The 21,947-nt window shown below is 44.0% G+C and overlaps 1 protein-coding gene across 5 annotated transcripts in view; it reads right to left on the bottom strand.

Moving 5' to 3' along the window:
• Positions 1-21,947, bottom strand: part of TNS1 (tensin 1) — a 564,007-nt gene that overhangs the window by 456,769 nt on the left and 85,291 nt on the right. Inside the window, exon 1 of one of the 5 annotated variants that reach the window (XM_083153687.1) lies at positions 16,963-17,397. The exons of the other annotated variants lie outside the window; for them this stretch is intronic. Within the exon in view, the coding sequence (XP_083009813.1) occupies positions 16,963-17,058 (96 nt within the window). The 5' untranslated portion in view covers positions 17,059-17,397. Of the gene's footprint in view, positions 1-16,962; positions 17,398-21,947 lie in introns of those variants that run through there. 5 annotated transcript variants of the gene reach the window in all.

Consider the following 21,947-nt stretch of genomic DNA (forward strand, 5'->3'; position numbering starts at 1 on the left):
TGTAAAAGTGGTATTATTGAACTTGAACATATTCAGATGCGAATGCAGAAACATTTTGCAATGGAGTCCTGCACAATTATATCAATGGGCTAAGTATGCTCAGAAAACTCCTTCCAACAAACCCCCCCCCCCTCCCTTTTAAAAAAACAGAAACCAGAAACCACACAATAGAGGTACATGCATTTGAACCTGTCAACTGTGCACGCTTGTCTGACCAGTCTGCCATAAACTTAACACAGAAACATAGAAGTAAAGGCAAATTAGAACCACTTGGGCCATCTAGTCTGCCCTGAACCAATTCAGCTACCAGTATATTTTGTATTATGGGAGGGGAACCAGAGTACCTGGAGGAAACCCACCTAAGCATGGGGAGAATGTACAAACATCACACAGTTAGGGTCATGATGGGAATCAAAGCCATGGCTCCAGTGCTGTGAGGCAGTTATGCTAACCATATTGTCTGACCTTTGCTATGGGGGTAATTGTTACACAATACTTGAGAGAAGAGACAAGTGTTGGTGGCCAAAATGCAGAGTTGTGGAGGCGCTTCATGAATTACACTATTAATTTGACCTTTCTCAAAAAATCTTCTGACTCATATTAATAAAATCAAATATATCTAATATGTACACTATTAATGGGATGTTGGTGTAGATCAGGCATGTGCAAACTATGGCCCTCCAGCTGTTGTGAAACTACAAGTCTCATCATGCCTTGCCACAGTTTTGTTATTATGAAATGCTGAAACTATGGCAAGGCATGCTGGGATGTGTAGTTTCACAACAGCTGGAGAGCCACAGTTTGAACATGCCTGGTGTAGATGCTTATATAATGGCATCTATAATTTGATGTTAAGACTCAAAAAGTCCTATCTTTGTGAAATGATGGCACACAAGATCTACGATATTGTGCAAAAGTGTACTTATTGTATTGTTATTGGACAAAAGACCAGGAGAAATGTCAGTTCCACTTGTCCTGTCCTATTAATTAACCACTGCTGTAAGTAACAGAAAAGGCAGCAAGCATTTCAAATACAAAGGGTAAAGGTGAACTAGATGGAAAACAGCTGACATTGCTGATCTCACAGGCTTTTTCACAGTGTCCCTTGTCCGCTGGCCCACTCTCTACGTTTGCCTTAAGGGGCTTTAAGAACAAAAGAAAACACACTCAAGCCATGAGCCTCAGTCTTTTATGGAAAACAGACAATGGTCCTTTTTATATAGGAGTGTAGAAAGCCTACAGTATCACAATGTACAAGTTATACATATATCCTTATAAATAAGTAGAGATAAAAGTCATCTTTGTCTCACAATAGCTATTGAGGTCAAGTAGGAAATACATTATTATCCCAAACGTACATTTGGTTATAATTTTCCTTATGTTTTAAAATAGCGTTCAGTAGAGTGAAAACATCCTATAGAGTTCATCTAAATATGCATTGGTGGGGGGTTCGAATTTCCCACAAAATACATATTGAGATTAATGTAATGTATGCTGACTAGATCTTCTGAAATATACGTGCTTTCGATTTTTCCTGTATTTGTGTTGGAATATATGTGTAGAGGTTGGTAAGGATGTGGTAGAATTAGTGTAGACACCAGCAGAGTGCACTAACCAGTGAGTGTATGCAGGTAGTTGGTAGCATTGTAGACTCTCTGGATAGGTAGTATAATTACAGACTTTACAGAGCTAAGTGGAAGACTTGGATGGTGCTCTAATACAGATGGCTCTGTGCATGTTCAGTGCTAGGTTCAGTGGCCATCTTGGTAATGGAGTGAAGCCTCCCTGGAGGATCCAATATGGAGTTTGCACAGTAGCAGTCTCTGGGGTAGATTTATGATGCAGTGATAAGGGAGGAGAAGTGATACAGTGCCTGGTAATTTATCACCGGCCAATCAACTCCTATTTAAACCACGCCCGTAACTTAACAGTCAGAAGCTGATTGGCCAGTGATAAAGTACCAGGCACTTTATCACTTCTCCTCCCTTATCACTGCTTCATAAATCAAGCCCTCTATCTTCAAAATTGTATTCAACAATTAAGCCTTATACATGTTGAAGTTAAGAAAGTGCTAGGACATCCCAGAAGAGGTATTAGAGAGACAGTTGGAAATACAAGTTAGGAGAGAGGGAGAGAGATCAGGAGAGGACCAAGAACAGAACCTTGGCTCTCCAAATATAGCAAGATGATGGTAGAGATATAAGGCTGGTCAAAAAATGGCTACGTATAGGCCATATAAAGTAGGCAGCCACATGTATCTTATGCAGACACACGACAGATACTTACATCCCACGGCCACCCATCTTATAAACCATTTATTTTATGTGCAACAAGCATTTGATATTAGGGATCAATTAAACTAGAAACCTCTAAAAGATAATAGAAACAACATCACATCTCACAAAGGAAGCATCTGCAAATCATTTGTAAGCCGTCTCCGGTGCCGATGACCATCATTATCATTTGTGATTTGCACCTGTCCTTAACACACACACACACACACACACACACACACATACTGCAACATTTTCAGGCATAGATGCATTTTTCCCTAGTCTAAATTTATGTGACTATTACATACTGTATTCTGGCTACGTGAGATTGCCCCTTGCCACCTGCGGTTCACCTTTCTGTCCATAAGGATTTCCCCACAATACATGCACGCAGGGCTTATTGGGCTCGCACAATTAGCTATGATGCAGTATACCCTACTCCAGTTGCTGCAGTACTCTGGGCACATCAGATGTTCTTTGAGAAGCACAAAGAAATATTTACTGAGACTGCAAATTTGGTGGCCTGTGTGCACAGCACATCTCCGTGTGCAAAGTCATCGTACTGCGCTACTGCTGACAGCAATTGCTACTGCCAGGTGACAGGGATTCCCAAATCTTCAATATAAGAAGGGTGTTTTAGAAACTATAACAACCTAGTCCATTAAGATCTTCAACTTTGGGAGTTCATATTATGCTACCATTTGAATCACTACTGAGTTAGGACCTTGAAGAACAGCTGCCTCATTCCTATCTTAGTCAGCTTGCTCATTCCTTGCCACTGGTCACCCCACTTACTCACTCACTCACACATTCTTTTTTTCACTTTGGCTTCCAAAATAATGCTCATTCAAGCATCATTTATGTCACAAATAAGTCTTGACATTAAGGTGCGCTTTATTTAATTGTCCAACATTCTAACCCTTAATTCCACAACCAAGCTTGTAAAAAGAAATACAAAATTAAATGAACAGTCGTTTTTTGGAAGGAGAACACTTAGCCAGTGGGACAATGCCAATAGCTATAAAAGGGACCAACCCACACAATGGTCACCTCCATCAGCTAATTTAAAAACTCTTTCTGACCTCCTGTGTGTCACAAGGGATACCCCAACTCTCAGATTTTCCCTTAAGAACCTCAAATTGGTACCCAACCAGTTGACATATAATACAGAAAATCATTTGAAAACAAATACACCACTGCAAAGATTTACCACAGTGATTTATCAATAGAAAAGCATATGAGACATCTACAATTGTAAAGAATATACAGTATATGGGCATATTGGAATGGGGCAGTATGGATAGTGTTAATGGTTAGCATTACTGCCTCACAGCGCTGAGGTCATGGGTTCAATTCCCACCATGGCTCTAACTGTGCAGAGTGTGTATATTCTCCCCGTACTTGCGTGGGTTTACTCCGGGTACTCTGGTTTCCTCCCACAATCCAAAAATATACTGGTGAGGAAGCCGCTGAGATTAGAAGGCGGAGAAACGCGTAGAGGGCGACGGGACAGCTTTGTGGCAATTGGATACAGTTTATGGGAGTAATCTACTCAGCGACCGCAGTGAACTGCTAAAATCATCTGGTCACACCAACTCCTTAGTATCAAGAGCCGGATCCCCACCTTTTGTGAAAGGAGAAAAACCCTCAAGAATCAGTGAGTTATTCCACTAACATGTGCACATGAGTGGGGGACAGTTACTCCTAACAATTGGAGGTTTTTTAAGTAATACTAACCGGTTTTCTACTAATACTATGGACTAACAAGTTGGACACAGCTTAGAATAATCCATTAACAGTCCAAACAGAGCATTGTTTTATGTGTGTTCGTCTTGTCTGTCACAGTGGCCACTAAATCTAAATGGTATTAAATTGATTGTGTTTTATTTTATTTTTTAATAAATTGTACTTGATTTTGCAAAGCGCAGCCCCATTGTCTCTTTTTTCTTGTATCTCATATCCTAAAGGGGTTGGTAATCCCCCTTTTTTGGGGGCTGCTGCAGTGCGAAATTATACAATCAGCGCTCAAACTCTTTTTCTTTGTTCTTGTGGTAGGCTAATTGGCTACAACAAATTAACCCTAGAATGTCTGTGTGTCTCCATGTACATGTGGTAGGGAATATAGATGGTAAGCTCCACTGGGGCAGGGACTGATGTGAATGTTCAAATATTCTCTGTAAAGCGCTGCGGAATATGTGTGCGCTATATAAGAAACTGGTAATAAACTGCTAATAGTAAAGATTCAGAAGCAAAGGATCATCCAAATGTAGGAGTAAGCATGGACTGAGATCTAATTCTGTGACTGAAAAAAGAATGATCATATCCAAAATAACAGTGACAATAATCTGTTAGGTAAACAATATAATTGGAATAGATTAGATATATACTGAATAAACTGTAATGAACTATATACCTGGACAGATTAGATACATGTTTTAATGTAATGAGGAAATGAAGGCAGTATTTTGGCAGTCTCAATGTTATGTTAATGGCACAAGGTCTGGCCGGAGTCTAACCTTTGCCCTGTGAAACTACAGTATTTGTCTAAGACTGTCTCTATCTATTTGTAAAAGCTTCAGTTACAGGCTATAACAATTAATCACAGTCCCTGTGTGATCTTGCAGTTTTGGATATTTATTTGTTTGTCCTATAACCTATACCAGCCTTAGGACTTCTATAACCCCACTTTGGCAGGGGTAGAGGTCCCAAAAAACTGGCATGTGAGGGAACGTAAAGAACAAATCTGTTATACTGAAGAACACTTCTCAATTCTTCAAGATTGGAAACGGTTAATGTACAACTTCTTCTACTTTTGCATTTCTGAAGCTTAGCATGGAGGCCTGTTGTTTTACAGATTCCCTACAGATCCTAAACAGCCCAATTCCCCCCCATAAATGTTTACAGCTGCCAGATTCATTAAGTGGAGTCATTCACTGATGCTGTCCTCTGTAGGCTGGATATTTCAATGTTTCTGGCAAAGAAAAGGTTTCAGCATTTTAATAAGGACCAGATTGTGGCTTGTCCAGACTTCAGATCATAATGGCCGCTTAATGGAAGACACCTGGTGCTTCAAAAGGAGACTTTGCTCCATAGTTTGGCCTTTGCCCCCTAAACTTTACACTCATGATGTGATGTTGGGTATCAAGATAGGTTGTCAGCTCAGGGTATTAAATTATTCTACTTAAACATATTTGTGGGTAATGAAAACCAGTAGAATTCACCAATAAGAAAAGACCATCAGGAATTTCCTCTACATACTATTGATGAACAATCACAGGATCAGATTAGACAACTATTAGATTGGAACACTTTAATTTATTGCTCAATTAACAAATTGCAAAAAGGTTACCGTATTCTTCAGTTGACATAATAAAACATTGTTTGACAATGGCAACCGCTTAACCATGTAACAACTGTACAGATTTCTGGCCATCTAAACCGATCATGGTAATGGAGAACAAACGCACATCAGCAGATAAATGGGGCTAATTTCATAATATTTTCGGGGAATCTTTGTGGCTAAATGGTAGAACTAGTGATTATAGGCAATTCTTTATATTTAATTCATGATATAATTATTATGATTGAACAGACCTACTTTGTTTATGATAATTAAATATAAGGCTGAAAGCATGAGAAAGTGGTGACAGCTAGAAGGCAACCATGGCTACTTTTTTTCTGCAGAAAATACTTTCACACAGATACATATGGGGCCAAATGTAATAGGGTGAGAGTTTCAGAAAGTGAGAGATTTTTCCCATGTTTTTTAAAGTAGCAATCAATTACATGGCAAAATAAACCTGGTATTGCAGTGTAATTGATTGCTGCTTTAAAAAAAGGGGGAAAACTCTCTCACTTTCTGAAACTCTCACCCTATTACATTTGGCCCATGGGGTGACATTCTATGGGATGTGCTAAATGCGCATTTTTTTTAGCGCACCACTTCGCCCTTTTTAAAATCGCAAGATTCGCCCGTTTTTCGCATATTTAATGAGATGCGAAAAACGGGCCAAATAGTGCGAATAGGTGCGAGGTGGTGCGATGTCTTTAGTCCTGAAAATGTGCGATTTTCATGTCTGAAAATCGCACATTTGCAGGAAAGCGCAAAAAAAAAAAAAAAAACGAGCGCGGGGTCCCCTGCCAGAGCATAACCAGCCCCGGGCTCATTGAGCCGGTGCTGGTGACATAAAATCAGGGTTCCCGACAAATAGGGGTCCCCTTGATTTAATGAAACCAGCACCAGGCTCAAGGTCCGGCGCTGGTTCCCAAAATACAAGGGGACAAAAGGACTAGGGGTCCCCCGTATTTTAAGAACCAGCACCAGACCCAACCAGCCAGCAAGGCCCCGGAACCGGACTCTTCAGCCCTGGAGCCCCGGAACCCCAGGACCAGCCCCGGAACCAGGACCAAGGCCCCGGAACCGGACTCTTCAGCCCGGATCCAGGGACCGACCTACGGGCTCAAGGTAGGTAAGTATCAGTGTGTGTGTGTTATGTGTGTATTAAACTTTTATTTTCCAGGGTGTCAGTGTGTTTTATTTAACTATTTTTTGTACTGTAGAACTACAAGTGCCAGCGGGCCCTTTAATGCCCCGCATGCTGGGACTTGTGGTTCTCCAAGTCCCAGCATGCGGGGTAGGCTTGCTGGGACTCATAGTTCGACAGTAGAAAACAATAGTTTTACTTCTATTTTTTACACTTTACATCAGCCCGATGCCCACCGCCCAGGGGCATCGGGGACAGCACCGGACTTTCAGCATGGGCTGGTAAGTCCTGGAGGGGGGACCCCTGCCCATGCTGACCAGCCAGGGGGTTAATGCTTTGGCCGCGGGACCTTATATAATAAGTGTCCCCCGGCTGTGGCATTACCCTGCTGGCTGGTTGGGTCTGGTGCTGGTTCTTAAAATACGGGGGACCCCTAGTCATTTTGTCCCCCGTATTTTGGGAACCAGCGCCTGACCTTGAGCCTGGTGCTGGTTTCATTAAATCAAGGGGACCCCTATTTGTCGGGGACCCTGATTTTATGTCACCAGCACCGGCTTAATGAGCCCGGGGCTGGTTATGCTCGGGCGGGGGACCCCGCGCTCGTTTTTTTTTTAATTTGAACTGTTTAATTTTTTTTTTACACCAGAACCCTGCACAGAACATTGCGATCTGTGCAGGGTTCAGGCTAATTCGCCCATCAGAACCTGGTCTGATTTTTGGGCGAATTATAGACACACTTTATACAAATCGCATACCATTAAATATGCGATTTGTATACTTTTTCATGTGAAAACATCTGGATGCGATGTGCTACGAAAAGCAGCCATCGCATTTCCAGTGTGTCCAACTTGTTGGCCAAAATCACACTTTTTTCACATTTTCGCAGCTCATTAAATATGCGAAAATGCAAAAAAATGCGATTTCGCCCGTTTTTGCGAAAAAACTTGCAAAAGTCTAAACTTCTCATCCCATAGAATGTCACCCATGGTGTCTAAAAAAAAAAAAAAAAAAAAAGACCATATGTGTAAGGAAAATAGTGGCATCAAGTAACTCTGCCATTCAATTATGCAGTAGGATGGGGCTATATGCTGGGCATGGTGACAGTTCTCTTATATAACAGTTTATTATATATCGCATAGATAATGGACAACAACTGTCACTGAGACAATGTACTGTAGTTGGACCTATTTGATTTAAACACCTTTGAATGTTTTTGTCCATTCTCCTGAGTTTGTGAGCAAATTGCTTATTGGCATTTGTCCAATACCAGATTTTCAGTCCAACCAACCAACTAGTTGGATGGTTGGAGGAAATTTGGTCTAATGTGTGGCCAGCAGGCCCCCATCTACTAGTCAGTAGATTTGGCCTGTTTTTTTCACAGATTCAGATGGATCTGACAGACCGATCTGAAGAAAAAAGGCCAAATCTGCGCTTCCTCAGATCAGATGTGCAGCTGAGTTTCAGATCCATCTGACAAAAAAATCTTTGGTGCTGCACCTAATGGTGTATACACACGGTACTTTTTGCCTTCCGATGTTGACAATATAGTCAACATCGTATCGGAATCGGATGCAGATCGCAAGGGTTTTAACCCTTCAGATCCCGATCCGATTCCGTTGCACGTTCACGTATCGCAAGGCAGAAAGTCTTGTCTGCCTTGACTATATAGTGCAGATCTGCACTATATAGTCAGACTTGTATGCAAATCGGATGTGCCTTCAGATACTATCCACGATCCGATCTGATCGTGGATAGTATCTGAAGGCACATCTGACCGTGTGTACACACCATAAGATCCATCGGATCTGAAGCTGTCAGGGGTCCATCATAGGTCTGACCAGATGTATCTGATGTGAATAGAGTGAAAATTTAGCCCAGGGTCTAATGACGGGCAGCATCGGAGCGAGTGCTCAGATGTTTCTCGGCTTCTCCCATCCTCGTCCATGCGGCTCTGCGCAGCATGACCTGGTCAGAGGTCACGCTGCACAGGCCACACATCTGCTCAGATGCTCTGCCAACCTCCAACGACTAAGGCACCCACCCACCCATACTACTGTCCCAGCTCGACCCGTCCGGCAAGGTAAATGTAGGGCATTTTTTTTTAATAGGGAAGCCAATCCCAAATTCCAAGATTGTAAAAATGCCCCAGGATTGGCTTCCCTAACTGCAATCCAGCTAAGCGCAGAAGGATCTAGGCAGCAATCATAGTATAGTATATACTATCAGCCCTCTGACGAAGTCCAGCGTGACGAAACGCGTAGGGGCGTGGCCTAGCGACGTTCAGACTGTGGAGCCCAGGCGATAGTGACCGCTCCGGCAGTGGTAACCTGGTGCTGCGCACCAATTTTATCCGATTTTATGCTTTTTCTTCTGCGGTGATTGTATACCGCCACATGTGGTACGTCACCCTGACCTTTGTGGTGGATTCCTTTTAGAAAATAAATATCTTTTTTACATCTGATAATTGCACTATGAAGCGCCCGTTTTTTGTGTTATATATATATATATACATCTGTTTAGGAAGGGAGCAGACCAGGTAAGCTCAAAAGGATTTAGACAAAAATCATAGTATAGGAAACTCACCATAGAGCTATGCCAGGAAGACCCAGTGGCGTAACCAAAAAAATTGCGTTATTTCCAGGTCACTGCAGGGACCCCGCCAACTTAATACTCAGCACCGCAGGGATCTCTATGACCACAGGTACTCCCGCGCCGCACCGACCCTCCTGCCAGCTCTCCGGGCAGGGGGTTTTGTCTCTTAACTGGGGTGGTCCCTGCAGTGGTCTTGGGGGGGTCACTGCAGGGACCCCGCCAACTTAATACTCAGCGCCGCAGGTACCTCCATTACCACAGGTACCCCCGTGCCGTATGGACCCCCCTGCCCGCTCCCCGCTGCACCCACAAGGAGGGGGGAGCTGGGGGAGTAACAATAGCACCCGCAGACCCCCGGCGCCTCCCCGCTAAACTTCACAGTTAGGAGCTGATTGGCCGGTGATAAAAAACAGACTTTATCACTTCACCGAGCTTAATAAATCTGCCCCTCAGTGCCTTGTACTTTATTACTGGCCAATCAGCTCCTATTTAAACCCAGTCTGTAACTTAACAGTCAGGAGCTGATCAGATAAAGTACCAGGCACTTTATCACTTCTCCTCCCTTATCACTGCTTCATACATCTACCTCTTATTAGACTGCAGACAGTGATGGCAGAGCTGGCAGGAAGAGCACAGACCAGGTGTAATGAGCAGTATGATTTCAGAAAACAGTGACAAAAGAGCTTGAGATCTGCACACCAGGTATGATCATAGAGTGGGACACTGACCGCATAGCTATGTCAGGAGGAGAGCAGACCAAGTAAGCAAAGAATGACTTAGGCAGCAATCACAGAATGGGAAACTGACGGCAGAGCTACAGTATGTGAAAAGGAGAGCGGATCAGGTATGATCAGCATGATTTAGACAGTTATCAGGGCATTCACTCAGAACTAAGTGGCTGTTTAGCACAGCAGGGTGGCTGCATTCAGCTACCAAAAGTCTACTGGGGTGTCCATTCATTCATTCTAAAGGATCATTGTATTTAGAAAATGTTAACATCGCTTCCTGTGGGTTTCCTTTTGCAAAATGCAACCAGGGTCAGGAGGAAAGGAGGGGGATCCTCAGGCAGACACAGCACCAAATGAAGAATGACTCACAGAAAAGAAAACATATGTTTCTGTTTAAAGCTAGAGAAGAATAGTGATCAGTTTCACTGCTCCCCGGCCCTTTGAGTTACCTGGTGGTGGGAGAGCCGGACTGGGTTACACAGTTTGTGTTATAGGAAATGCAAGCAGACAAAGAGATAAACTTCATACACTGCACAAGTTGAATAACAGTGCGTGTATTTAGAATGTAAGCTCTCACGAGCAGGACCCTCTTCCCTCATGTGCTTTTCCTTCTTTTACTTACAACCAAATCCTGCGGTTTTCTGCCACGGTGATACTTATTCCAGTGTTATCTGCTGATGTAGCTATGGTTATGTACCCTGTACTTGTCCTTTATTGTATTCAACTGTAATTAACTGTTTTGCTTGTTCGTTTATGTACTCTGTAATTGAGCACTGTGGATCCCTTGTGGCACCATATAAAGAATAATAATAAAATGTAGGGATTTCATTTTTCTTTACATTGGTGGGTGGGTATTTCCATACATGCATTATAGACACATTCCCTATGGGAAAATGAATGGCTCATGGGATTGAGTTGTCACCCTTTGCATCCTCAGATGCGGATGTTATCATTTTGGCCCAATTTGCAATGCGATAAGTGACTACATCGCAATGATGTATAGATTATTGCATGCAGGGGCAGAGCAATATGCAGCATTATTGCTGAGCTGAGCATGCACCGCTGACATAACTGCTACCACTGCCACCGGTACCATCTCGTCATCACGACAAGCCCTGCACCTTAACCCCACCACCGCTCCTCATACTCACCTACCTGGAGATCATGGATCGAGATTCTTACAGGTCTTTGCAGCATCATTTGACTGCACTGGCACTCACAGGAGCAGGAGGGAGCTCCAATGAACGGCTGCCCTCACCGAAGCACCAATCAGTAGACCCTGGGTAGGTATAATCTTTTTTTTCCCATTTTTTTTTTAAAGCGTGATCAGCTTGTGTGTCCATCAGACACACATAGCTTATCTCCCTGCCCAGTCTCCGCACTGCTTTCTATGACTAGGGACAGACTAGGGAATTTGCAGGAATTTGCAGTGAGCCTTGCTGAAGCTGGCATTATTATCGCAGGGCTCACTGCAATTCTTTTCATGGTTTCCTTTTTTAGCAAACACTGCTAGAATGCATTTCCCATACTGGAAAAAGTTATTTTGCTGAATTTCATAAAAAAAGATCTGGTTACTAAAATAAAATGCAAAGTAAGGGTTTGGAGCCTTTTTTCATGGAACTGTTACAAAAGCCATTTAAAGTATTTAGATGATACTAGCATAATGCAAAATGGGTGTGAAAACCCCTTTTTCACATTATTTTAGTAAAAATATTAGTAAATCAGCCCCCATGTCTTGCTTAGGAATAATTGCAGTGATCAGCCCAATTAGGGCTCTGAATTGTGCACAATTTAAATGACTCCTCTCCAGGAGAAACCTGGAGAGGTGATGCTTCAGCAGTCCTTGGGGATGGATGTTGGGGATACTAATACAGGTTGAGTATCCCGTATCCGTATATCTATTATCCAACTTATTCCAAAAACCGTGTTTTTTTTGAATAATTAAAAATATATATTTTTTTGTCCCCCAAGACCCTTCTTTTTTATAATTATCCTCCACGGCAGGCCTTCAGCATCCTCTCCGGCGTCTCCAGTGGTCCCAGGAGTACATTGCGCCAGTGACGTTACCGACGCGCCTGGGAACTTGTGCAATGCGCTCCTGGGACCACTGGAGATGCCGGAGATTATGCTGAAGGCCTGCCGTAGACACCGGGGGACACCATGGACACAGAGGGACCATCGGGGCACCACCAGGGGAAAGGAAAGTATGTTTAAAAAAAAAATATTCCAAAAACCGGAAAAATCCCTTATCCAAAATGCTCGTGGACCCGAGCATTTCGGATAAGGGATACTCAACCTGCATGATTTTAATTACATAATTTAGCTTTGCCTACCCCATATGGCACAAGGCTTCCCCTGTTAATCTCCTCATTCTGACCATTTTATTAGGAAGCCGGTGGGATGCAGAAAGCGTCCCACTCTTTCAGGCCACTCCTGCATCTTCCGCGAGAGTGACCGGATGAGTGCCACTGGATGACTGCGGGCCGCGCCGGGCATACGCCGGATTGCCTGCTGAGTGCACACTGCATAGGAGTCTCTTAGAAGTGTATTTCAGAGCGAGCCTAGAGAGTGACTTTAATGGTAAGAAAGTGTTTCTTACACTCCGTATCATGACAATAAGATCAAGAACATCTATTTGGTCCTAGCAATATTTTAAATCACACCTCTATTTGGTGTGAATTAAAAGTTCTTTAACGTACAAGTGATATAATTTTTTGTATGAATAAAAGTATTGGTAGAAAAAATATATTTCTAAAATACAACTACAAACTACCCCATCGCCAAATCTCCTTGGTAACATGCGAGGGGATGTGTACGAGAACACACCCCCCTTGCTTTCAGCCGTTAACAGGAGAAATCATTTGATGGTCGCCGACCATCGAATAATTTCTTCTGCCTTCGCAAATAAAAGTAATTGTGAACTGACTTTTATATATGAGCGCTAGGACGAAGACAGGGCGGTCGGCTGATGTCCTGCGATGTCAGCCGTCCGCCCCCGGCAGGCATCGACCCGCCCGATGAAAACGCTGAGCGTTCCCCTGGTCTGGCCCTGCATCTGCCCCGAACCCTCCCTCTCCGCAGTGAACAGCCCAGTCTGGGTTTGCACATGCGCAGAAATGCGCAAACCCCAGCCATCAGGGCTGGGGACAAATTTGGATCGCTATGAGCAATCCTGAATTGGCCAAATGGTTACCTATGACTGCTGGGTTGTGCTTCTCTTCCTAATGAAAGAAGGATTTTCAGTTGAAAAACTAAGAACTGAGGACACAGTTAAGGTGCAAACACAGCGGTGATGCTGAAAATTGCTGGGCTGAAAATCGCTCAGTGCATACACACTGAGCAATTTTTGCCCATCCAAGCGGATTTTTTTGGGAGTGGATCGCTTTCCATAGCAGGATGCTATTGAAAGCTGTCCATCCCGCCGCTCCTCTGTTGGTAATACCAGCAGATGAGCGTCGGTGGCCGGCGATGATGCGGGCAAATCGCTCTGCTGGGTCGCACCTGGTAGTTTGTACACAGGTATATTCCCGATGTGACCTGGCTGAAAGCCCCTTTCAGACTTGTGACCCAACCTTGTTGGTGACATAACCACAGCTCTTTTTATGCGGCAAAGGGGTCCCAGTTTACACATTCACAGTGTACTGCGAGCCAAGTTGAACTCAAGTTCAACCCTGCTGAAATATCAGGTCTCTCACCCTGGCTTATTTCAACTGGGTGCTTTCACACTCCACAAAATCCCTGGTTGATTCCTGTTGATGTGCAATAACCTGGGATATTGATGGCAGTGTTGAAGAGGTATTAATCTGACACTCCACATTATGGAGAGCACCACACATTGAAAATGACCTTCTTTTGAGGTGCACGTAGTATTTCCTGTCATTTCACATTATTAAACAAGGATATAATTAATCTGTCTGCATTGTAAATGTACACCAATTAAACAGAGGAGAACTCTGCCCACAATGTAAAATCTTGCTTTGTTTGAGTTGAGTTCAGGATGCTAAGGCAAAATACAGAGTATCATTTACCAGTGGTGCAACGCCCACCCAAAGTAGAAGGCCTAATATGAACTCTTTATTATGTAATGGTGGCACTGCATCTCGGTTTCCTTCAATCCAATAGTAATCCAACTGATTTTGATTAGATTATGGGCCTGATTCAGAACAGTCCACTAGGTTATGTATACTCATAGCCTAGTGAACAGGTAAGCACTGCCCCTCCCGCCGCCTGAATCCCCTCACGTTTGGCTATTCGGAACCAGACTCTAACACACTGCAATAACTTGACAATGGTCCAACTTTTATGCACCAAACTTAGAAGCCATAAAATCCAGACCTTGTGACATGAAGAGGGTGCTGATTTGGATCACCCAGATGGTGTAACTATTAGGGTTGTTGTTACCAGGTGTAACTAATCTAGGATGAAAGAAGACAAACACAGCAAGTAGAATGAGCAGCAAGATCACAAAAAAACACTTAATTAAAAAAAAGTATTACTTGATTAGCTTCTATGTCCATGAGACACACACTGCTGATCCCTGGGTCAGGATCCAAGCTCAACCTTTACTGTCAGCAGACAACGAAGGCTGTGCAGGGGTAGCAGAACTGAGTGGGAAGCCCAGATAACACTATCTCAGGGTAGCATTGCTATCACAGGGCTCACTCTTTGCTTTTTTTTAGTAGATTTCGGGAGGATCACATTTCTCATTGCAAGAATGGAAACACGATCTGCTTACTACAAAAGTGCCAATTTGTGGGCTTGGAAGAGAATTTTGCCTATGAGTACATTCTCTACATCCAGGTGTAAACACCCCTTTTTGACAATATCTTAGCAAAAAAATGATAGCTAATGTTGATAGCTACTAAAATTAGGCCAGCACAGCTAAACTATCTGCAAACAAAGAGGGCATAATAGACCTAAATGGTCTTAGAAGTGGCTACAAAATTCTTCAGTCCATTGCCTGTATAAGAAGTTGTGCATTTACCAGCTTATGCTAAGTACTGCTATAATTAATATACTTTAATGACTGGTTATTTTAATATTGATATTTTTAAATTATACACTGAAAGGATGGAAAAAGGAATCTACATACAACATTATTTCTAAATATATATGCACACACTAGGAGAATATAGGCAAAGCCAAATCCCATGGTATCACTTACACTAATTCTTTGTGATATATTGATCTATAATTAAGTGAGGTCAGGAGCTTTGCTATGCCAAGTGGTAAAGTCAAAAGCTCAAGTGAGACACTACAGCCCCCTCCAGGCCTGGACTACCGCCTCGCCACAAACTACATCTGTTTTTCAAAACTACTCACATCACAGATATCTTCTGAGGAAGGACAGATTAATATCAAGTGCTGCTTACTCCATTAAGAATAAGTAATTACAGTAAATGTCTCACTGACACTGCAAACACCATACAGAGGTCTATGATTCTTACCGGAACCTCAAGTCATTTGCAAATTACCTCAGGCTTTCTAATGCTGTTATTTAATTTCTAAAGAAAACAATGGACTAATATGGCTTCTTCAAAGATTCAACATTTCTGTACTTAATAAGACACATATCGTACTGCAGATTTGTTTTTGTATTTTTTTAATAATATCAATCAGTATCTCCATCCTGTAGCATGAATCACACAGATTGTGTCTTTTGTTCCCCTCTTTAATACCCCTAATGGTAAAACAGAGCCATCACCTACACACCATGCAGGCAGCCATTTTGTGGGCGTGACTAATATTCAGCATATCGATTCAGAAGACAGCACTGAGGCGCTTCCTCATACCTCAGGGATATCCCAAATTCCTCCTGAATTCACAGACCCACAAGTGAGCTTCCGCCTGATACTGCAATAGGAAACGGAATGGTCACATAAGTTCTGGAACTTGTAGGCTATCAGAGTACAAAGCTCAACGGGTAAAAAAAAAGCACATACAGTATATGTAAAGTGAGTATTCTAAGTGTGACTAATGTCCAATGAATAAGCAGGTTTTGACATTATTTGTTACTAGCATTTACAGTACCCATGGTCACGTGGATGTCTGTTATTGCTTAGTGGAATTATCACGCTCCTCTCTGAGGACACATCCAGATAATACATACATGCCTGATTCAGACCTGCTCGCTTGACTGCGAGTGTTCAGAGCCAAGAGAACAGGTAAATGCCACAAGGGGCCTCGCCGAGCTCTCCTTCACCTCTGTGCACAGCTGCGAACGCATTACTCACCATCGAATGATTTTCAACCTGCTCGCAAGCGCAGAGTAAGTCTAGACTAATTTGGCACTGTAAATGCCCTGGGGAGAAGGAGGTCATCAGTGGCCCTACCCTCCCAATGACCGGAGCACACCAGCATTTTCCGTGGCACTCCCAGAAAACGCAGGGCTGCCGCCCCCAAAGGACCGCAGGGTGTCATTCACCCTACGAGCAGCCAGTAAAGGCTAGCCTTCGCTGACTGCCTTCGCACAGACGGCTCGCACATGCGCATAGCATATTGTGCGGATACCCAGTTGTGCCAATTCACAGCGAATGGGTCTGAATCGGGCCCTTTTTTTCTTTCAATACAGGTAATTGCCATTTTTTACATTTGCATTTTAGTATGAAATAAAGTCACTAGTCTTACTCATAATAATAATAATGAAGTAGTTGATATATATATTTTTTTAACATCACTACATAGGGAATAATTAAATTGATAAAATTGTACAAAGGAAAAATGTTCGCCCTCCAAACTGGAGGGGTAGTTACTCGACTCCTAAACCTGATGATTAAGCACTTTTTCCAAGTCTATATGTGGCGAGAAACACCTAATCCTGCAGAGCAATCACTGCACAATTTACAGACACATAAGAAAGAGAATATGATGTCAGCTGCCACTTACTTTGTCACTCCGACACAGACGCACAGGAACAAGACAAGTGATAAAGTACTTCCCCCATTGCAGGAACCAAGCGAAGCATCGTGTCAGAAGTGGCATTATTCCCTTATTCACCCCAACACAAACACTACTCTTCTCAGGAACAGCAGGTCAGTGCCACTTTGCCCTGGCATCCACGTTCCAATCACCTTTTTCACTTGTTACAAATCTGCTCCTGCTTGCCAAGACCACCACAACCTACTGACCCCAGCTCTGTTCTCATCCTCTTAACGGAGCTGTCAAATCTGTAGATCCAGTTATCCTGAGCTCATCACTGAATTCCACATCCGATGTGGAGCATCCCTCTGCATGAAAACCTGCAGTGTTGCCCTCTCCCCACGCGCTGACAAAGATAGGATGCTCAGCCATGCCAACTCACTGCCAGCTCCGCATCCAGGGGAGCACAGATGGAAAGTAAAGACACCTCAATGACGACCTGGGTGAAGGCTCCATAGTAACTCTGCAGCATGTGCATGTGTGTATGATGTGATGTCCCTTGCTTCCCCCTAAGCATCATGCACAACTCCTAAGTGTGCTATGAATTTTTATAAGCACTCTCTGATATTATCTGCAGGGAGGGGCACTGTGTGACTGCTCTATGGTACAGCACTAAGAGGAATTAGACTGTGAATATGGGGGCCAGGTTTTCATATTACCTCCACAGAGCCTACATGATCTAGCATGGTAACATTCGACTTTGTCCCCAGGATTTATAATACATATACAGAGAATAAAAACAAGATGCAAGATCTAATATCTTCCTAATGTCCATGTTATCGCCGGCTGCTGCAGGACTTTACAAATAAAGGGGAATGACAATATAAATATTTTAATTAAACCAAACCTCACTGTTGCATCGCATAGGTAGGGCTAATAATATTCCATGGAGAGTGAATGCATCCAACCACGATAGGAAAACTAACTGCCCATACAAATAGAACTGCTGGCAAAGGACACATCCTCCTGTTCCTTGTTGCATGTGCTTCATATTATAAATAAAGACTAAACCCACTACAAATTCAATAACGTAGTATTACAAGTTTTCAGTATTGTCCTAACTCCATAGCTGCCTACCCTCCTGCATTCTGCAGGAGACTCCCTGAAATAGCAGCAATCTCCCTCTCTCCCTCATTAGTCTAGAAATCTCCCTCATTTCACCTAGCCCACATTACACTTAAATTTTTTGGGAAAAAGGGAATGAGAGATAGATACATTTAAATCATTAGCACCATTTCCCAGCACTTTACCAAGTATAGTAGCTCTTACTAACTGCTTTGTTGCTGATCTACATTTGGATACAAATCATTTTACAAGATTCCTCTTAGATGTAGCAGTACACACCCACGCTTCTAGGTGCCACATTCACAGTATCTTTTCACAATCTCTCCATATATGGAACTAGACACACCCTTTGGGTGGAGCATGACACGCCCCCTCAATGTCCAAAATTATACTACCAACCATAATCTCCCTGAAACTAGTTTTCAAAAGTAGGCAAGTATGCCTAACTCATCTGTCTCACCCAAAGCTAGCAGAATAGTGGTTGTCATAAAAGGTACTCTTTACCTAGAAGGGCGCCCGCGATTGGAATCGCGGGTAAAAAATCGCGGCCATCGCGGGCATCGCGGGTAAATCGCGGGTACATTAAAAATGGGTGCCCGCGATGACCGCGATTTTCCCATAGGGATCAATGTTAAAAACGGTGATTGACCGCGATTTTAATGTTAAATGCCTCAATGCCCGCGATTTGGCCATAGGAATCAATGTTAAATGGGCCACAGAGCCCTAATAGTCACCGTGAACTCTGAAATGGCCCCCACAATTGTTAACGCCACCCCACGATCAACGTCAACGGCGGTACGCGTCCTCCGACCTTTTCATGCCCTACTATCCACGTCGGCGTGGAGTTGAGAATAGAATAGTGTGGCGAGCGCAGCGAGCCACCGAGCCCGAAGCGTGGCGAGCGCAGCGAGCCCCGCGAGGGGACGCGGATACCTTCACAGGTAAACGTGTCCCCTCGCGGGCTTCACAGGTGTCCGCTTTTCGCCACGGACACCTGTGAAGCCCGCGAGGGGACGCGTATAACTGTGAAGGTATCCTCGTCCGCTCGCCACGCTTCTGGCCTCGGTATTCTCAACTCCACGCCGACGTGGATAGTAGGGCATGAAAAGGTCGGAGGACGCGTACCGCCGCCCCTCGCGGGCTCGCTGCGCACGCCACGCTTCGGGTTCACGTTGATCGTGGGGTGGCGTTAACAATTGTGGGGGCCATTTCAGAGTTCACGGTGACTATTAGGGCTCTGTGGCCCATTTAACATTGTTTCCTATGTAAAAATCGCGGGCATTGAGGCATTGAACACTAAAATCGGGTCCAATCTCATTTTTAACATTGGTCCCTATGGGAAATCGCGGCCATCGCGGGCATCGCGTCGCACCCGATTTTTAGTGCATTCGATGGTCGCGATGGGCGCCCTTCTAGGTAAAGAGTACCTCATAAAAAAAATAAGACCTCCAATGTGTCTAAATTTAGAACAAGTTGAGTTAAAAGTTGAGTTTTGCTTATACCTGCTCACAGGTGCTCTACCTACTCTACCCCAAGAGATACCACAGTAAGGGCTATTTCATGCCGGACAAACTTTCCTTTCACATGTACCGGGAATTTATTTACAGTAACGTCAGGTTGGGGGCGGGGAGAGCTAAAACAGCACACCAAAACAACCGGTGTGTGTGTGTGAAAGGTTCCCATCTCCCTCTGCACACACTGACCTGTTAGGGCTATTTTACATGCTCCGGCTCCTGCTGGGCAGCGAAACCCCGGACTGCCAGGAAGCCGTGCCGCACACAGCAGTTAATAATGGACACACATGGAACAGCCACGGATCCCACCACTGGAAGGGACGGCTGCCGTCCCTTCATTGTAAACTACTGTGTGTGGCACGGCTTCCTGGCCGCGCGGGATTTCACCGCCCGGCAGGAGCCGGAGCATGTGAAATCCCTCTTAGGACGGGACGGATGGCAGTCGTCCTTTCTAGTAGTTAGATCCAGCTGCAACCCGGCGGCCGGGCCATGACCGTCCTGTGTGAAAGGACACATGAGTTGTCCTCTGTGATTTATGTGTATGGCACGGCATTTGGCCATGTGGAGTTTTGCCACCCGGTGTCAGCCAGAGTGTGTGAAATAGCCCTATAAAGTGGTGATCAACGTGCAAATTAAACAGATTTACAATGTTTTGGATATGTAGAATGCATATTACATAAATGTTATTTGAAGATGGAAATCACTGTAAAATAGTAAATTTATTTTAAGATCAGTTTACCGAATTTCAAAGTTCCATACTCCAGTCACCCCAACCCCACATTCACTACTAACATCCCAGTGGCACCCAGTCAACTCATCCCCACACTCACTACTAACATCCCAGCGGCACCTAGCCACTCCTACAATTACTACTAACATACTAGCGGCACCCAGTCACCCCAACCCCACATTCATTACTAACAACCCAGCGGCACTTAGGACCTGATTCTGGTTGGCTTGGTAAGCTGCGAAGAACGCAGTTTACCGAGCGCTAGAGAGGCCGTCCCTTACAATACCTGCCCCCTCACCGCCGTTCCCCTCGCAAACATGCAAAGGGATGTGTAACAACAATAGGGGGGTGCTGTGGGTACAGCTGTGCCAGGCCCCCGGCCTCTGGAAGGGCCGGGCAGCTAATTTTGCCCACCACACCCCCCCCCCCCAACTTCCTCCGCTGCACTTAGTGCACCAGACAAAGCAGGTTCCGGAGCGCAGGCTTATTCCACCCAGGATGACGGCTGCCAATTAAAATGCTGCACCGGCTTTTTCAGCCAATCAGAGCTCACGTACTGGCAGCCAATCAGAGTTACGGTACGCAAGCTCTGATTGGCTCACCAGCCAGTGTTGCATTTTAATTGGCCGCCGTCATCCTGAGTTGAAGAAGCCTGCACTCAGCGGTAGAGGAGATGGGGGAGCAGGCATCGGCCCGCCCACATACCCATGGAAATGGCCCACATTCATTGTTAACATCCCAGCGGCAACCAGTCACCCCACCCCCACATTCACTACTAACATCCCAGCGGCACCCAGGCACCCCCAAATTCACTATTAACATCTCAGCAGCACCCAGTCACCCCCACATTCACTACTGACATCCCAGCGGCACCCAGACAACCCATCCCCACATTCACTACTTCACGATTTCTATGCTCGTACGATGCATTGTGTGTGTTTTTCTGCACATCTTGAGGTGATTTGGTATGATTACCACGTGGGCACGCGGGTCATGAGGTGGATCGTATGACCTTATGTGCAATGCACACAAGATCTGAAGTTGCTGCTAAAAATTAGTATGCTGGGAGTTGCAGATGATAGATCTTATGTGAAATTACACACAAGATCTATTGTGAGTCTGGGAACCTGCCGGGGAGTCCAAGGGATATTGTGACACGATCTGGATCAGATGCTGGTCTTCCTGATGTATGGCCAAATTTAGGTCCTGGGAGTAAACTAAAGCAACCAGAGGAATATAAGCAAATGTGGAGAATATACTAGTGCAGACAGTTAGGGGTTTATATACTAAGATGGAAGTTTTATATTATATGGGATGTTGCTATGGGCAACCAATCAGAATCTACTTCTTTATTTATTATCTTCTAGAAGATAATAGATCGGATCTGATTAGTTGCCCATAGCAACATCCCATTTGAAATATAACTCCCATCTTAGTAAATAAATCCTGTAGGGTCTTTGATAAAATAGCATCACCCCAATAAAAGAAGATATCACATAATTAACATTTAGTTGCATATCATTCCTTCCATCCAACTAAATAGTAAGGGTGAAATGTAATAGGGAGAGAGAATTAGAAAGTGAGAGATTTGGTGAGAAATCTCCAAGTTTTTTTTAAAGTGGCAATCATTTACACTGCAGAAT

The sequence above is a fragment of the Crinia signifera genome, chromosome 7 (assembly GCF_055691185.1).
Source record: "Crinia signifera chromosome 7, ASM5569118v1, whole genome shotgun sequence".
In the NCBI taxonomy this organism is placed as follows: Eukaryota; Metazoa; Chordata; class Amphibia; order Anura; family Myobatrachidae; genus Crinia; species Crinia signifera.